Genomic DNA, 18,923 nt, shown 5'->3' with positions numbered 1-18,923 from the left:
AATTATGGACATATTTATGCTTACTTTTTTTCATTACTTATCGAAATACCATTTATATGGAATTCTTTCTCTGCCAACAGATTAACATTTTATTTTAAAAGCAGGTAATTAAAAGTTAAACTTTGACAACACCAAGTGTTGCAAGAATGTAGAGGAGGTAGAACTCCCATGCACTGTTGGTGGGGAGTAAAATGATGCTTCACTCTGGAAAACAGTTTGTCAGTTTCTGTAAGTTAAACATACACTGACTTATTGGTACATATTATCCAAGAGAAACAGCAACATTTGTCCACATAAATATTGGCAGGTGAATGTTCATGGCAGCTTTATTCCTCATAGCCCACAAAGTAGAAATGACGTACCTGTTCTCCGTCAATGGAGGCATAGATAAGCAAAATGTGATATGGCCACACAATGCAATACTATTCAGCTGTAAAAAGGAACAAATTACTGTTAATGCGACAACTTGAGTGAATACCAAAAACATTATGGCAAGTGAAAAAAGCTAACACAAAGTACATGTATGATCCCATTCATGTGAAATTCTAGAACAAACGGAACTAGTCTATCATGCCAAAACAACAGCACCAAAACCCAACAGATCAGTCATTGCCTGGGGGAGGGGTAGGAATCAACTGGAAAGGACAGTAGGGAACTTCTCCTGGTGACAGATGTTCTATATCTTGACTGGGGTGGTGGTTATACTGGGATATGCAATTATCAAAGCTCATTCAATAGTATACTTTAAATGGGCACATTTTATTGTTATAAGTGAATTGTGCCTAAATAAAGTTGATTTTAAAAGTAAACGTAGGGCTGGCCCATGGCTCACTTGGGAGAATGTGGTGCTGGTGACATCAAGGCCACGGGTTCGGATCCTTACACAGGGATGGCTGGTTAGCTCACTTGGGAGAGTGTGGTGCTGACAACACCAAGTCAAGGGTTAGGATCCCCTTACCGATCACCTTTAAAAAAAAAAAAAAAAAGTAAACGTCAATTTTTACTGTGTATTTCTTTTTCATTTGTTTGTTTTTGGCAGCTGGCTTGTATGTTACTGTGTATTTCTTAAACTAGCCTGTTACTTCGTTTTGTTAACATATTACCAGTATGGCAGTTTTTGAAGTTTTGAATCTGAAGTGGACTAGAATATATGCTTATCCATATTTTTAGAAAAAGTTGCTAGTCTTAAATTTAGGACTGTAAAAAAATTTAAAAAGCATGTTTTATTTTTGTTCATTGTGGATGTTGTGAAATAATATTTTTATTTGGAATTTCTGTGAAGTCAGGAATGATAATGTACAAAGGGTTTAGCTTCTTGGGAGGTTTTCAGAGACATGTTTTTATTTTCAGCCCCATTATTCCATAATGGTTAGACCCAGGGTAGCTGAGTGTAGTGCAGTGAAATGTCCTGCTTTTATGAGCTTCTCTTGAGCTTTTCAAGATGGGGGCCAGCCTAAACAGAGCACATTTACAAGAGTGCATGGTGACATTCCATGTCCCCACTGCTACACTAGGAAATGCTATCTTTGTTTCACAGTGAAAATACAGGCTGAGTTGAATTCAATCGTGGTAATCTAATTGCTTCCCTTGTGAGATTCTCATCTCTTTCACCAGAATGGAAGCTCACTGAAAACAAGGGGAGACTGCATTATGACTTTTCTTTTATATCACCTACAGTGTCTAGGATCATATCTGGCATGTGGAAGGTGATTAGTCCATTTTGTGTTGCTATAACAGAATACCTGAAACTGGGTGATATAAAGAAAACAAAATTTTTTGCTTATAATTTCTGAGGCTGGGAAGTCCAGAGTCCTTCTGGTGGTGGTGACAGTGACCCAGGGGTCTCACACTGCAAGATGGTGGAGCAGAGAGAGAGACATATTGTCTTCTTTTAAAGCCCTCAGAACCATGCCCCTGACCAGCATTTTTAATCCATTCACTACTTCACTGTCGTACAATCCAATCACCTCTTCAAGGCTGCACCTTTCAATTACCATAATAGGACTTCCCACCCTCTTAACAGTCACAGTGGGGGCTAAGTTTCTAATACATGAAACTTGGGGGACACAGTTCAATTTTCAGGGAGTTTTGGGGGGACATAGTTCAATCTACTATAGAAGGTAAATGAATTGTCTGGTATTATGGCATTGAGCATGGATGGTACTCAGAAGACATGTATCCCCAACACCTTCATGATAACCCTGTTGTGCAGAGGAAGGCACCGGCTTCAGTCCTGCCCTGCCACGTACTAGTGCTGGGGTCTCACTCATGGTGTTTGGCTTCTTCAATTATCTAGTTCCGTTGCACCACCACTTACAGCCTTGGCAGGCAGCCAGGAATTAGGGACATGGTCAGGATTGAGGTGATAGAGGTCAGAGGCAAATGGGTTAATGAGGCGGTAGGAAAGATCTGGAAAGGCAGTTAAAATGGTGAGGAGGCTGTAGACTCTTCCACAGGAAGACAGAATGAAAAGTCTGCCTTTTGAGTTTGAAAAGATGCCATCCATGTTGGAATGTGAGGGGATTTGGTAGAAGGACGAGGAAGCATTGAGTCACTTATAAATCCAGAGTCTCACAAAGTCTCTTGTTATCTAGTGGGTCCCTGGAACAAGTCTTCTGTCAGGTTAGAATTTTGTATATAAAAATGTTGTAAGTTAGCAAATAAAGTCTTAATTTGTCATTTCTACAGGTGGGTTTGTGGAAGTTTGGAGAAAGAAGGGGGTGATATGAGATAAAGGTGATACGATGTGATCGCAAAGGCTGGGGTGAGAGGCTTCTGCTTCTCTCTGCTCTTGCAGGAATCGGGGGTGGGAGGGGATAGTTAGACCTGCAGTGGGGTAGGCTGTGTTTATTGTGGAAAATGAGTGAAGTCAGTAGTAGGCTGGAGAGTGAACTGTGTTCCTTGGGAACATAAATATGTTTCCCGGACTCCAGAGTTCAGGTAGTGAATGAGGGCCTTAGAGGGGACCCTGATCCCTGAGGGCCGCAGGCAGCCATGAAAGGACCATTGGAGCAGGCTTAAAGCTGGTGAGGTGTTTCCTTTTTTCTGGACCCATATCGGTAGGTGCCTGCCTGGATGTTGCTAGAGAACTTTCCTGCTAATTGCACTTAGCTGTGGAAGTGGCCTGTGCTCTGTGGGAACTGGGGTTGAACTCATCCTTCAGATCTTGAAGTGCCTGAGGGAACAGGATGTGATTTCTTATCAGAGGCAATGAAAAGAAATGGCCAGGAATTAGGTAATAGGTTTGTTTGAATAATTTGAGTTCATATGGAAAATTTAAGTGGAGATTAGTTTACACGTAATATGATGATAGGGTAATATGATGATAGGTCCGTGACAAAAGGATCGAATTTTCATCAAAGGGTTTTTTTTTTACTTGATGAAAAAATACTTCATTTTGCTAAATTTTCACGTTGCACAAGTGAGGGAATATACACTAAAATGTAAATTGTTATGTATTTGTTGGCTTACATGTTTATGGTGGCTTGTGTTTTTATAACCCATTCAAAATACAGTTAAATTACACAGGCATGTTCACTTTGAAGTAATTCATTGAGCTGCACACTATGATTTATCACACTTATCTTTATGTAAGGTGTACTTCTATAAAATTTTATTATTTTATATATTAGTATATATATATATAAGATACAATATTAGTATATTTATATATATATATAAGATACAATGCCTGAATTTCTTATAATGTGGCATGTCTTAATTTTGTGGTTAGAAAAACATGCAATATGTACAAAGAGTATAAACATATATATTGGCAAATAAAATACTTTTTGGTTTAAGTAAAATATTTTTATAAGCTCAACCTTTTGGTATGAATATCAGAATACTGAACATGGCTGGCTGGTTAGCTAGAGTGTGGTATTGATAACACCAAGGTCTGACTTCAATCCCTGTTACCTGCCAGCTGCCAAAACAAAACAAAACAAAAAACAGCATACTGAAACAGTTAAATTTCTGTCTTGTTTTCATTGTTGTTCTAAGCCATTGGTGGGGAAAGGAAACCAAAATATAGTTTTTAATTTGTTTTTTCAATAAGTTTTAAACTATGAAATTAATGTAAATTGAAAGATTTGTTGAATGGATATAGTTTTCTCTAGTCAGAGTGTTTAAGAAGTAAAAATTCTGAAGGTTTTAAGAAATATCTTTTGTTGTGATTGGAAAATCTCAGTAGGTAGAAATTAGTCACGCTTTAGTAGTATTAAAGTAGAAATAGTCTCAGTCATTTGGACACTTCTGCCAGACTTTTTTTGTTTGTAGAATACATTTCTTTTTGAGTGGAGGTTTCTGAAACTTGGCGGTTTAAAATATCTAGTTTTGAGAAGAGGCTAAAATATCTAGTTTTGAGAAGAGGCTTGCTCCGTATTGCTTCTTTAGGATCTTTAGATAAACAGAGTGGGGGTTCCAGTTAAGAGTATTGTTGAACAAATCCTGATTCCATTTGTTCAAGAACGTGCTTGAACCCCGTAAAGGTTTGGGAAGACATGGAGCTGAAGGAACAGGCATTAGAACCAACTATTAAGAATGATAAGACATTTAAGGGTGGCAGAAGGTAAAGGGGTTGTAAGGGAATGCATGAACCTAAAAGTAGAAAGTGGGGGTCCGAGGAAGAATTGTGTGGCCTCTGTGGGTGGAGCTGAAGGGTTTGGAGGAAGATGGACTTGTTGGAGTTGGACCTCTGTTGCTTTTATGAGTTTTAGGTGTGTCCCTTCACCTCCCACCATGGCTCCTCACCCAGAGTGGTGCTCATCCCACCATATAGGCCTGCTTTGAAGAACATATCACATAGTGCACGTAACACGTCTGGCACTACAGTGTGCACTTAGCATGGACTTAGTAAATAGTGTGCTGTGTGTAATGGTCGGGAACCACAGACTCTGTGCCTCTGCTCTGCCCTGTGCTTGTTCTCCTATCCGTAAAATGGAGATATGATAATAGTACCTACCTCATCGGTCATTCTTTTTTTTTTTTTTTTTTCTAAAGGGATCCGAACCCGCGGCCTCGGCGCTCCCAGCGCCACACTCTCCTGAGTGAGCCACGGGCTCAGCCCGTCATCGGTCATTCTGAAGCTTAAATAGGTCCATATATATAAAGCATTATTAACAAAGAATGGGGACATAGCCAGTTGCCACTCCTCTACGTGTTACCTTTTGAATTCATTTCACGTATATAATTCTCTGTCAGGTGATTGTGTCAGTTATTCGTGTAGGCTGCACATAAGATGTTTATAATGACATATTTGTATTTTAGAATCTGTTGTATATTTCAGTTTCTTGAGACCAAGTGACAATGAGATGACATTTGTCCTTAGGTGTCACCTGCACATTTTGGGGGGGTTGTGTAGCCTTAAACATTTGACAGCCCCATTTGCTCAAATATACCTGTTAAATCACCAGTCTAAAAGGAATGTCACTTATAATACACATTTGCAAAGGTTTCCTTAAAGTTGAGCCCTTTAGTAAATATAGTATGTGATGTTTATGCATTAGAAAAACTTATTTACATTTAATGAAAGCAGTCCACAATTAGGAAAAGTTCTTAAGAGAAAATAAACTAATTTGTATTCTCCTAACTGATAGGGAACGTATCTAGAATACTGATATGTGTGAGTTCTGATGCTAGAGAAAGACAATTATGCAGATAAATTTCTGTTCCAATAAGAGTGGCTTTTTTCTCTGTAGGTTGGGAATCCACGTGTTGAACTTACCCTCTCAGAGCTCCAAGATATGGCAGCAAGGCAACAACAGCAGATTGAAAATCAGCAGCAGATGTTGGTTGCCAAGGTAAGTTATAAAAGTGTAGAGGTAGGGAAACATTGTTTAAAAAATATGTTTTTCAACCATCGTTTTAGGTTGGGGTTAATACATTCACAGGTAACACTTGTGAGATAGGACCATGCCATGAGAGTGCCAAATGCAATGTCTTTCTCTCTCTGTTATCACTTTTGAAATAAAATATCATATTGTCTCTTTGGAAGCTGGGAAGGCATCAGAGCAAGAGCAGCTGACCCTTGACACACACACACACACACAAACACCCCAGAACAAGAAATGGTGGACCTTATCCAAATCATAGATAAAATTTAGAAAGAAAGTGTGCTTTCTGTTGTCATCTCCTTTTTCCTTTGGGTTTATTCTCAGCTGTGTAGTTGGTATTAGTGTTCCAGAGGGAACCAGCAATCTGATAAAAACGCTGGTCAGGGGCCCAGAGACAGTGGCCACTGGTTAACAGGGCTTCCTGGTGCTCTGCTCCGCATGGAGCCTGTTTTGTTTATTACAGAGTGAGGCATAGTTCATACTCATTATACACACTGAATTCTACATTTGCTGCTGAAACTCTGCAGAGTAGGATTTGGAATTTTTCTAAATAATGATTTAGTCCTACTTGATACACTAAAAAAGTCAGACTTATCACCAGTGCTTGCTAAAAATAATTCATGTTGTAAATGATCTTAAAATGTTCTGAAACTGCTTTAAAGAGAACCTTTAAACATTACCAACTAGGTTCTTATTGCTTTCTTCCGTAGAGAGATTTTCTTAATAATCAAATGTCCAATCCATTTTTTTTTACTTATTGAATGACTACGTAGTTTATTGTATTATTCACTTTTATGCAAATAATAATTTAAGTGTGACGTTTTAAAAGTTGTCTCATAAAGTTTATTGGACTCATGAGAATAAAAGACAGTTAAAAGTTAAGTAAATTGGAACTATTCCATTAATAAGATTTCTAAGATAAAATATACATAGTATTATGTAATTGTAAAATTTTCTAATTCTGCTTTTTATTTCCTTTCCAAATATTAATCCAAGAATATTGCTGTTATTTAAAAAATTTTTTTCTACAATGTAAGTCACAAGTTAATGCTAAATCTTAAATATTTAAGCACATATTTCCTTACCTTAGAGTGTAGTATGTAATGCCTGCATAATCACAGCTTAAACCTCTCCTTATTTAGGTATATTTTATGCATACATATGGGACCATGAATATTTAATGTTGACTGTTATCCTTAAGGTATGTTTTCACATTAATAGGGAAAAAAACTATTGAAGAGTATTGCATATATCTTTATTTTAGGATTGTTCTGTTATTGTTTGAATATAAAATGTTTTATTATTTTTGAAGAAACTAATCCTGAAGGAAGCAAACAATGCTTGATTGTTAGTGTCACTTAGAAAAATGGAGATTTGTCTCCTTACTGATCGCCTTGTCTCTTTTCAGTGTAAAATCCTCTGCTGGTCAGTGGTTATTTCCTTTAGGAAGTTAAATAAGGGATTCTTGGAAGCTGCTTTGTAGCAGCAGGAAACCTGTCAGTGACAGCAGGAAACTAAGGCTGGCTGGGACTCACAGATGTGACTGTGAAGATGAGATTATGCTAGTTGGTGCATGTTCTCCTGCTGTGAGCTTTTCTGCAGAAGCACTTCTATTAACTAACTGAATGGTGTAGATGGGTGTGTGTAATAAAATCCTCTTTTAAACATCCCCAAATTCTTCCTATCTCAAACTTATGTATGCCCAATAATTTCAGTTTTGTGTGGTCTGATGTGTACAAGATTCCTCTAGTGTTTCTTTAATATTCATTGATAGGTGATACTCGAAATTTTTTTTAGTGTATAAAAGTGATCATAAGTTTCAGTTTTCAAAGTTAGATTTTTTTCCTTCTTTCATTAGGAACAACGTTTACATTTTCTAAAGCAACAGGAGCGTCGTCAGCAGCAGTCTATTTCTGAAAATGAAAAGCTTCAGAAATTGAAAGAACGAGTTGAAGCCCAAGAAAACAAGCTGAAGAAGATTCGTGCCATGAGAGGACAAGTCGATTACAGCAAAATTATGAATGGCAATCTGTGTATGTGCTCACAGTCCCACTGTCCTCCATACTTGTCAGATGTAGAGAAATTGAAACAGAGGCCACCTGCCTGACCCTCTGAGCCACAGATTCACCTCGAATCTCAGTCTTGCCATACATAACAAGTGCTCTAAAGCTTTGCTCTGTCATCTGCATCTAACAGGATGTGTGTGGTTAGGTTAAGATATCTTAAAAGATCTCTTGTAGCCCTTCTTTTGTTACATTTGTAACAGCAGCCCTTTGGATTGGGGTGGGGATGCTCCACGACTCACTCGTTGTGAGGGTCTGTTTTCACTGAATGACTTAAATTGTATTTGTGCATTTAGATAAGCCATGCAGATGCTCACTTTTTTGTGTGTGGACTGTGATTGTATCCATCAGTTCAGTTAGTGCCTGCTTTATGTTACAGAGATGAGCAAGACAGGCTTGGATGCTCTTCCATTGAGGAAGCCTTTGGTCTGCTGGTGCACTGAGATTCCTAAGTGGCTTGACTAAGCCAGCTTTTGGACTGATTGCTCTAAAGATATTCAGTAACTAATACAAATATGAGTATCATTGTCTGCTCTATGAGCAGTCACATCATGTGTTCCAAAGGCTTTTCAAAATGTGTTTTGGATTATTCATATCACAGTTTTCCTTAAGGTCTGGTATTAGGTGATACTAGAGTTGAGTTCAATGGGTAGAAATGAAGAAAAGAGAATACCAACTAAATGATGTTTTTTTTTTTTCTTTTTTGTGGGCAATTATAGCTGCTGAAATAGAAAGGTTCAGTGCCATGTTCCAGGAAAAGAAGCAAGAAGTACAGACTGCAATTTTAAGAGTTGATCAGCTTAGTCAGCAGTTGGAAGATTTAAAGAAAGGAAAACTGAACGGCTTCCAGCCTTACAATGGCAAGTTGACAGGACCAGCAGCGGTGGAGTTAAAAAGACTGTACCAAGAGCTACAGGTAACTCACCTGGGTCTGGGGAATGTTTCTATTAAAACAGCCTCATCTTTCTGTCTTTCTCCTTAGTATAGTCTGGAAACCTCAGGAACTGGAAACAAATTAATGGATTCTAATTTAATAGTAGGCACAAAATATATTCAGATGTTTTAATCTTCCTGGCAATGAGAATTCGACTTTTGAATTAATGCAAGTCATAAAAGTTGTATTTTTGTTTTGCAGATTCGTAACCAGCTGAACCAGGAGCAGAATTCAAAACTCCAGCAGCAGAAGGAACTCTTAAATAAGCGGAACATGGAGGTGGCCATGATGGATAAGCGAATCAGCGAGCTGCGTGAGCGTCTTTATGGGAAAAAAATTCAGGTATGTTCAAAAGGAAATTTCTGAGATAAACTTAAACACGGTTCACCCAGAAATCACTCATCTTCACTAAATGGCATTATGCTTTCCCTTCTGCCACAGCTGATAAAACATAAATTGGGCATAAACATCAAAATGACAGCAGAAGAAAGTTCATTCTCAGAGACTCATTTGTTTCCTAGAGTGTGGGGTCAGGACCGTCCCTGGCCTGCAGCTGTGGCTTCCCTGTCATGCCCTCCATCCTCCCTGGGCATTTCTGTCTCTTCTCCCCTAGGGGGCACTGTTGGCTCTGTAGCTGCAGCACCCGGCATGCTCCTCCTGCTGCACTTTAAGCTGTGCCACTTTGGGCAGATCCTTGACCTTTGTAGCCTCCTGTCCTTGCTGTAAACTGATTTGTCCTACCTGCCCCAGGACATGTGAGGATTCTTAGAAATGACCCTTGTGGAAGGCTTTTGTAAACTCTGGAGCAAAATGCTGTTTAAGGTTATACTTTTAAAAAATCTTTGGTATTTTGAATTTTAAAGGCAATGCTCATTGAAAAAACTTAAAATAGTACAGAAATATGAAAATCCTTTCCACCCTGTTCTCCAGAGGAGAGTGTTGCTAATGGTTTGTCTATTGCTTAATACAGACAAAATGGTATTGTAGGAATTATATTTGGTACAATGTCTACACCTGGTCTCTTTTCTTTCAGCTTTCCAGGTCATTACTTCATTTTTATTATAACATCTATATATTTAGTCTGTGGACCTAGGGCCTGTGACCCCCCTCTGTTGCCCTGTAGTCAGGGTGTCCCAGGCCTTTCTGTCACTCACAGCACAGCACTGAGTGCGCACGCCACTGAGCTTGCACAGCACTGAGTGCCTGCATGGATAAGAGGCTGTTGTGCACTGGGTATCTTTGGCTGGGTGTGGCACTCAGGGATTAGGGAGCAGGCAGTGCCTAAATCCAGAGAGAAGAGAGAAAGATTTATTTAAGGAATTGACTCGTGATTGTGGAGGGAAGTCTGAAATCTGCAAGGCAGGCCTGCAACCTGGAGACCAGGAAACAGTCGATGCTACAGCTCAAGTCTAAAGGCGGTCAGCAGGCAGACTTCCCTCTTCCTCAGGGACATAGTCTTTTTCTCTCTCTCTTTTTTTTTTTAAAAAAAGATGACCGGTAAGGGGATCTTAACCCTTGGCTTGGTGTTGTCAGCACCACACTCAGCCAGTGAGCGAACCGGCCATCCGTATATGGGATCCGAACCAATGGCCTTGGTGTTATCGGCACCGCACTCTCCCAAGTGAGCCACAGGCCGGCCCCATAGTCTTTTTCTCTTAAGGCCTTCCTTTCTCTTAAGACCCACCCACCATAATCTGCTTTACTCAGAGTCACCTGATTTACATGTTAATCTCACCTTAAAAATACCTTCATATGGCCGGGCCCGTGGCTCACTCAGGAGAGTGTGGTGCTGATAACACCAAGGCCACAGGTTCAGATCCCATATAGGGATGGCTAGTTAGCTCACTTGGGAGAGCGTGGTGCTGACACCACCAAGTCAAGGGTTAAGATCCCCTTACCGGTCATCTTTAAAATAAATAAATAAATAAATAAAAACCTTCATAGCAACATTTAGACTGGTGTTTGACCAAATATCTGGGTAGTATGGCCTAGCCAAGTTGATGGATAAAATGGGTAGATTCATCCCACATGATACTTCAAGGGATCTCCTTGAAGAAGTCGATGCTTCTGTAAAGATGTGTCTGTACCCAAGGGTCCTAGGTACCTTTCAGCAATTGTGAAAGTCATGAACTCTTTCCTAAAATGACACATGCTCATGCATACAGAATCTTGCAAACAATTGTAGGGGCTTATGGATCCCCACTGAGAGCCTATCTAAGGACACTAAGGAGTTAGTGATTCTCTAGCTAGAACCCCTGTTACAGACCCTTTTGTCCTTGGGCAGTGTTATATGACCAGTGTCCTCTGTCTGTGGGTCTGTGTCCTTGCTGAAAAAGGCAGAGCTGCCTTCAGGAAGCCAGGCTTAGGGCTGGGAGTGAGAGCCTCCTGGTCACTGTGCCCTGTGTGGCTTGTACAACAGCCCTTATTGTGACTACAGATGTGGGCACAGAGACTCAAGAGGTTAAGTCACTTGCCCAAGGCAGCACAGCAAATAAGTGTCAGAGCAGGATTTGAAGCCAGGCTCAGAGCCCAAGCTTTGATCAATTCCTCTTTGTCTGCCCAGGGGAAGGGGAGCATCCCCGAAGTAAGAGGGAGGCTGTGTGTCGGTCACGTGGATGTTGTTCTGTTACCACGTCAGCTCCTCGTTTTTATGGCTCATAAGTGGGTAGATGTTATCAAAAAGAGTTGCTCATATGGGGTTGTGGGTCGAGCCCCTTCTCTGAAGTCTCCCTTTCTAGATGCCAGTCTTTCAGGGTGATGGGCTTTCCTCATATACACTATTGAGTGAATGGTTTACATCTGAGTTACCAGTCTCACACCAGGCTTAGGATTTGTTTTAATTTAGGAGAATCTTGACTCTCATTTCTTCCTGACTTGTAGCTGAACCGTGTGAATGGCACGTCGTCACCTCAGTCACCCCTGAGCACGTCTGGCAGGGTTGCTGCTGTGGGGCCTTACATCCAAGTTCCAAGTGCTGGAAGCTATCCTGTGCCAGGGGACCCAATAAAGCCTCAGTCTCTCTCTATTGCCTCAAATGTGGCCCATGGAAGATCCAAATCCGGTGAGTGGCCCTGTCCTCTTCTTGCAGGGAAGCGGGGGCCTGTAGGGGGAAGTGGCAGGGCAGGGGTGCCAGGGCTCCTGAGGCTCCACCCCCACATCAGGGTCCAGACTCAGTCTCCCCCTGTGGCACTCTGCCTTCTCAGGCAGTGTTTGGGGAGCTGTGTGCCACCACAGTAACAATGACCTTGAAAAGAGAACAAATTCTCTTTATTGAACCGAAGGTCTCTACATGTGACTTTTCAAAACAAATGATTAATTAAAACCCTGACGCTCAAGCGTCCTCTCAGACCACAGGTTTATGTACCTGGAGGGCACTCAGTGGCCAGCAGGGGATGCGTCACTTCCACTGGCCTGCTGCTAGTCCCAGCACAGCTGCTGCCCAGCAGAGTGGCTGCCTCTCTGTAAGCAGAGCACAGTAGCTGGTCTCTCCTTCCCCGACTCCGCACCAGCTTCCTCAGTCAAAAAGTCCAACCATTGCTGTGGTCTTTGACTCCACAGTCATGCCGAGTGATGGACTTGGCCTCAAACACTGGGCTCGCACACAGCTTCCCACATGGCATCCCAGCTGAGTACCAGGTGGGCTCTCCACAGAGAATCTGATGGCTTTTTAAACCAATGCATTAAAAAGTCAGGGTTTCTTTGCAATAAGATTTTATGACTGGGGCTGACACATTTCCTATAACACACACAGTCAGCAATCCATGTCCTGACATATTGAAACATTCCTTTATTTATGAAAACAGTACTGCTACTCTCCTGCTGTCAGGCCTATATTTAGTCCTTTTTTCAGGATTGGTGATCAATTTGTGTTGGTCTTTTGTTTGCTCCATATTCTCTTGCCTGGCACCTGGTGTGAACAGTGACATATCTGCTGCTCCACTGGGGAACTCCAGGCATGTTCTGAACCTGGCAAGAGGAGGGCATCACCAGCCCTGGTGGGCATGAACCCCTAGTTGCAGCTTTCTTCGATAAGTGTTATTTGTCATTTGAGCCACCCTCTGGTAGGAGCAGCTAGTCACCCGTTTCCAATGGCAGGTAATTAGCACAGCCAGCTACTTGCTGCTGACTTTGTTTTAAAACCTTCCCATTTCCCCTCTCTCTGTGGGTGTGTGCTGTGTTGCTTCACAGGGGTCACAAGAAGACATCCTTGCGGAGCCCTAGCCTTGGTCTTTGCACTGTGGTTTGAAGTGACTGGATATAGGAAACCTGTGTTAACCCAAACTGGGGCAGAATCTCGGCCCAGATGTGAAGCTGGGGTGTGAGATCTCCCCAGTAGGGGCTCTAACCTCTTGATGTTGGCTGTCCTGGTTCTGTGTCACACAGATGGCCACAGTAAACCAAGAGTGACCAGCTCGTGGACAGTGTCAGACCTTGACGTCGGGCCTGACTGCGGCTCCTCACGGCTCTCTGCAAGCCTGTTTGTAAACCGTATGTGACTGACAGGCCCAGTGGGAAGTTTACAACACTCTTTAATACGTACTAAATCAACAATCATTTGTTTTTCCAAACTGACAAAGGTCTGCTCATCACATCTAGACTTGAAATAGATGGCACATAAACACAATTTGTCCCTTTCTTCAACAGCAGTTGTGAAGTTTGGGCTGGGCCACATACACCCACTTGTCCTCAGAAGGGCTTGACATCAAGTGACAGATGCTGGCACAGCAAGGGCTTTGTTTTTTTTGGGGGGAGGGGTTGGTTTGTTTTTTAAAAATGAAGATGATTGTCTGAGTTCATTATGAGTGTTTTAGTTTTATCTTCAGTGCAAGAATCTCCTTATACTTGAAGACAATTGTCCATTTATAATAAAAATAAGTGATCTTCTTCTAAACCTTTTGCCTTGTCCTGAAAGAAGGAGAACATTTCTTCCTAGTGCCCCCATGGCTGATTTCCATAAAGCCTCCCATTCCTGGGGGTTTCAGAAGCAGCTGGACAGCCACATTCCCTGTGACCCTGATGGGGCACAGAGATCCAGCCTCTCAGTGCTGGCCCTGCCCTGCCTCCTGGGTCTCAAGTGGGCTCTGCTTTCCCCCCCTCAGCCACAGTGTTCATTGCAGTGCTCTGCTGAGACTGCAAGTTTCCAGCCACAAATCCTCTGAGTCTAAGATGTAACCAAGAGGGGATGGAAGCACAGGCACTGTGGCCTGGAATGGGCCAACAGGCCCATGTGGAGCAAGGGACAGTTTGTATCGGGGCCTTGGAAAGCCTCACTAGGGCCCGCATGGTGCAGCTAGAATTATCATGGACCCCACAGCCTGCAGCCTGTAGGATGTCCTTAGCACAGCAACGACTGCAACAAGAGCTGCAGGGCTGCTCTGCAGGCAGTTTGGCTGAGGAGCAGGCATGTACAGCAGCCGCTGACAGGCACCAAGTGGCGCTGCTTGTCCTCGCTGTGGACGTGCTCACTCTTCCTGCTTCAAGAGCCACAGGTTTGGGCACAGCATTGTCATGAGGACGAATGCATTCTTTGCTGCTGCATAGGTGTCCTTCCTGCCTGTGCTGGCAGGCGGGACGAGGCAAGGAGCTATGTTGTTCTTGTCACAAGGGCCCAAACAAGTCCCCTCAGATTTCTCTCCATCCCACATTGCCGCTGGAGCCGGAAGCATTGACCACTTCAGTTCAGCATCTGTGCCACTAAAAGAAACAAGAGCCCGAGTCACAGGCTATAAATGTGACCCTACAGATGTTATACAGAGGTCACCAGGGAACACTTGTGCACCCTTTTTCAGATTGGAAAATGTTGTGCAAAAAACATCTTTTCAGTGGCTTTCCTGGAAATGTGGGGATGATTACTGGCTTTCTAATCACTACAACAGAATCATAGCATGCTCCTGCTACCCAAATCAGTAGGAACTTGAACTGGTCTCCTGTGATCATAAATCATTTTAGAGAATAGAAATTTCTAATAGATTGAACTAGAATTTTTATTTTAATAATGGAAGTAATACAGGTCAAACATATATGACGTCAAAAGATAAATCTTTTTTTCTTGCTGTGTGTTTTGTATTTATAAATAGTGTTTGAAAAGTAAGTGCAAATGCTTATTTTATTCAGTGGTGTCAATGTCATGGATTTGACCTGTATTTACTGGGGTACAGCCCTGTGCCTGCACCAGCTGAGCTTTGGTTTGGTCACTGAGTCTGGTAACACCTGAAAGCAGTTTGGGCATTGGTGATGAGTTGCCAGCAGAGGCTGCCTTTGGTCTCTGCACAGGTCTGTGGGCAGTCAGAGAGGGAACAGCTTGGTATGCAGGGGTGATCAACCACCTGGTTAATAGAGCTCCATCAGAATGTGATGTCCCAGTGCTATTTCTGTTTCTGGCAGGGTGTTATTCTTAGGTTGGTTCAACTAATTTCAAGAAAAATTTTACTGAAATCCTCTGTTCTTTTAAAGCTAATGATGGAAACTGGCCAACATTAAAACAGACTTCTAGCTCCTCAATGAAACCAACGCAGACGAAGGACTCAAGCGTGGAGGGGGCTCTGAAGCCAGGCACCATCTCCAGCCAGCCCTTGCCCTTATCAGCACTAGGAGCCTCAGAGAAGCTGGTAGGCTATGTGTCTCTGTCACACACATGAGCAGGCTCAGCAATGTTATTCTTCTTTCTGAGTCTTAAGCTGAGGGTTGTGAGGTGTCGGGAGGCAAGTTAACCCTGTGAAGGGCCACATTACTCCCAAAGTCCTGAAACAGGTGTTGGGCCATGAGATCCTAAGCCATGCAGAAGTGCATGAACCTTTTGGTCAGGACTTTGGCATCACTTTTGTGGATGAGCAATGAGCCTAAGAGTGCTCCCTGTGTCCTGGTCACAAGCTGGTTTGGAGGATTACAAATCCTACTGTGTATTCTCTTGTGACCATGGATGGAAATATGCTTAATTTTTCAAAGGGTGACTTTTTTTTTTTTCTTAACACCTAAATTTAGGGCATCGAGATTGGTAAAGTGCCACCTCCCATACCTGGTGTAGGCAAGCAGCCGCCTCCAAGCTACGGGACATACCCAAGTCCTTCGCCTCTTGGTCCAGGCTCAACAAGCTCCCTGGAGAGGAGAAAAGAAGGCAGCTTGCCCAGACCCAGCGCAGGCCTGCCAGGTCGGCAGAAGCCTGCCCCACTGCCCCAGGCAGGCAGTGCCCCTCAGCCAGGCTCTTCGCAGCAAATTCAGCAGAGGATTTCTGTGCCGCCAAGTCCCACGTACCCGCCAGCAGGGCCACCTGCATTTCCAGCTGGAGACGGCAAACCTGAGCTCCCACTGACAGTGGCTATCAGGCCCTTTCTGGCTGATAAAGGGTCAAGGCCACAGTCTCCCAGGAAAGGACCCCAGACAGTGAATTCAAGCTCCATATACTCCATGTACCTGCAGCAAGCCACACCACCTAAGCATTACCAGCCAGCCGTGCACAGCGCCTCTAATAAGTCAGTTAAAGCAGGTAACATAGGTGTATACTCTCCTCCTCATGGGGCTAGGAAATTATACTTTTAATTAAGAAAATACCAATTCATAGCTTTACACTTGGGCCACATATAATTCAGGATTAAGTATAATTCTTACATAAAGTACGGCCCTGGGTGTTAGTGTGAGACAGGAATGAAAGACAGAATGTGTGGAACAGTTTTGCAGATGATTCACAGCTCTGTGACTTCCTGTCTGAGTGTCCACTTTCCTGCGCTTCTTAGGAAATCCAGCTGCTGTAAGGGTGAGATTTCAGGAATTTTCTCTTTTCCTCCTGCTTTGTGGTAACTAATGCAAGGAGCTATCTAGTGAGCAGGGTATGGTCCTTGACTGCTGGCCCTTCTGGCCTCCCGGCAACAGCTGAGCCAGAGCCCACAAGGGAGAAAAGGCCTGGTTGGGGTGTGGAACCTAAGGTGTTCTAGGAAGGCCATGGAGAGAATGGAGCTTAGCTCTACACATGCCGCGGAGGCTGATGGTGTTTCTGACCTTCATAGGAGGATCCTGCAGGTCAGCTCTGGCCTGGGGCCTCCTTAAACATTCTTGGGCATTGGCTGCAGCTTCCAGACTCAGTTCAGGGCTTTCCGGGTGTGCCTGGTCATCTCTGCCCAGGGCCTCCCAGGTGGTGGTGCCTGTCTTCACCTATGGGCAAGATTCTGGCCATGGTGGAAGAATCCTGGACTACCAGATAAAACCTTCCTACTCTGCGGAGGCTCATGTTTTTATATCATTTGAGTTAGTCCAAGAGTCAGATGCATATTTAGTGGTTTTGTTGTCTTCTGTGGCCAGAAAACAAGGCAAGCTTGTTTGGGGCAGGGAAGTCAGGTCAGCAGCCTTTTTTTTCTTTTGAAAAAGTCTTAATTCTGGAAACTCAAATGTTAAAACATATACCTTAGAGAGACACCCTACCTTTCAAAAGAAGTCAGTGGAGGTTCTTGTAGTTGAGTCTTCCTTGGAGATTTAAAGTTCGAATATAATAGCAGCAGCCGATTTACACATCTCCCTGTCGGAGCCCATCTCTCGTGGAGTCACAGATGCTGAGCAGCTGGACCCAGGCCAGCAGCAGTGTTGAAACTGCCCCTGTGCTTTGTGTCTTCTGCAGTGTACGGTAAACCCGTCTTACCATCAGGATCTACGTCTCCATCGCCGCTACCATTCCTCCACGGGTCACTGTCCACCAGTGTGTCACAGCCTCAGCCATCCTCAGAGTGTGCTGAGAAGGAGCTGGAGCAGGAGGGCCCTGCCCCAGCTGGAGACAGCAGTGGTGTGGAGAGCCTGCCACGGCCGCTCAGCCCCACCAAGCTCACACCCATTGTGCACTCACCGCTGCGCTACCAGAGCGATGCGGACCTGGAGGCCCTCCGCAGGAAGCTGGCCAATGCTCCCCGGCCCCTGAAAAAGCGCAGCTCCATCACAGAGCCCGAGGGCCCCGGTGGACCCAACATCCAGAAGCTGCTGTACCAGCGCTTCAACACGTTGGCTGGAGGCATGGAGGGCACCCCTTTCTACCAGCCCAGCCCCTCCCAGGACTTCATGGGCACCTTGGCTGACGTGGACAATGGAAATACCAATGCCAATGGAAACCTGGAAGAGCCCACCCCTGCCCCACCCACAGCCCCACTCCCTGACGAGCCTGCTCCGTCATCAGATGCCAATGACAACGAGCTACCTTCCCCTGAACCAGAACAGCTCATCTGTCCCCAAACCAACCACCAAACTCCTGAGCCTGCAGAGGACAATAACAACAACTTGGCCACAGTCCCCTCCACAGAACAAATCCCAAGCCCTGTGACTGAGGCCCCATCTCCAGGGGAAGAGCAAGTTCCTCCAGCACCTCTTCCTCCTGTCGTCCACCCTCCGGCAGCGTCCACGGTGGGTGTCATTGCTAGGCCAAAGCCAGGCCTTTCTGGTCATGTATGCGGCCAGGACCTTTGGGGCACTGCCCTTGTATTAGGCTGTGCTGGAAGCAGCAGGATCCAGGCATGTCCCAGCTGCCCTGAGTTGGGCCTTGGGGGGAGCATGGACACATGGGCATGAAAAGGCATGCAGGGGTGGCAGACCCTCTCCCTGAGGACCAGGCAGGGAGCCCCAGAGGCTTTACTGAGGAAGAGAGCTGCCATGGGAACCTGAAGGATGGGCAGAGAGGGGAGGGAAGAGCCTTCTAGAAAAAGCTCCCTGATGGGAAGTCAGTGTTGATGGAGCACAGAGGCCCTCAGCTGGGATCTCAACATGCAGGAAGAGCCCTGTTGTCTGCCAGTGGGAAGATCTGCTCAGTCCCCTGTGACTGGCATCCAGCTGAGCAGCTGGACTGTCGGGCACCACATGCCCTCCCACAAGGTCTTCTGGAAAGAAGAGCATCCCATATGCAGCCGTACCCCTCTATGAGTATGAGCCAGGGGCTCAAGCCCCAGGGCAGTGCTTTCCCTCAGAGAGAGCTTGGGGCAACTGCCTAGGTACTGCTGCTGCTGCTCCAGGAGCTGCTCTTGGAGAGAGCCCTGCGTTAGGGCTGCGGCTCCTGCCACTCCTTCCCACCCAGGTGTTGGTTCTTGCACTTGTCCTCACTTTGGCAGATTGTCTTTAAACTGAAAG

At 44.2% G+C, this 18,923-nt stretch overlaps 1 protein-coding gene across 5 annotated transcripts in view; it reads left to right on the top strand.

Annotated features, from left to right (window-relative positions):
* PPP1R13B (protein phosphatase 1 regulatory subunit 13B) overlaps window positions 1–18,923 on the top strand; it is a 78,466-nt gene that overhangs the window by 55,737 nt on the left and 3,806 nt on the right. For 3 of the 5 annotated variants that reach the window (XM_063091453.1, XM_063091450.1, XM_063091449.1), the window contains 9 exons: window positions 5,700–5,801; window positions 7,693–7,867; window positions 8,617–8,813; window positions 9,033–9,173; window positions 11,712–11,892; window positions 13,215–13,319; window positions 15,285–15,439; window positions 15,813–16,314; window positions 17,437–18,206. In XM_063091453.1, the coding sequence (XP_062947523.1) occupies window positions 5,745–5,801; window positions 7,693–7,867; window positions 8,617–8,813; window positions 9,033–9,173; window positions 11,712–11,892; window positions 13,215–13,319; window positions 15,285–15,439; window positions 15,813–16,314; window positions 17,437–18,206 (2,283 nt within the window). In that variant the 5' untranslated portion in view covers window positions 5,700–5,744. The remainder of the gene's footprint in view (window positions 1–5,699; window positions 5,802–7,692; window positions 7,868–8,616; window positions 8,814–9,032; window positions 9,174–11,711; window positions 11,893–13,214; window positions 13,320–15,284; window positions 15,440–15,812; window positions 16,315–17,436; window positions 18,207–18,923) is intronic. The other 2 variants (XM_063091452.1, XM_063091451.1) reach the window with 1 other exon arrangement.

Source organism: Cynocephalus volans, chromosome 3 (assembly GCF_027409185.1).
Source record: "Cynocephalus volans isolate mCynVol1 chromosome 3, mCynVol1.pri, whole genome shotgun sequence".
Taxonomy (NCBI): Eukaryota; Metazoa; Chordata; class Mammalia; order Dermoptera; family Cynocephalidae; genus Cynocephalus; species Cynocephalus volans.
The sequence above is the reverse complement of the archived record's forward strand: the minus strand, read 5'-3'. Positions and strand labels throughout refer to the sequence as shown.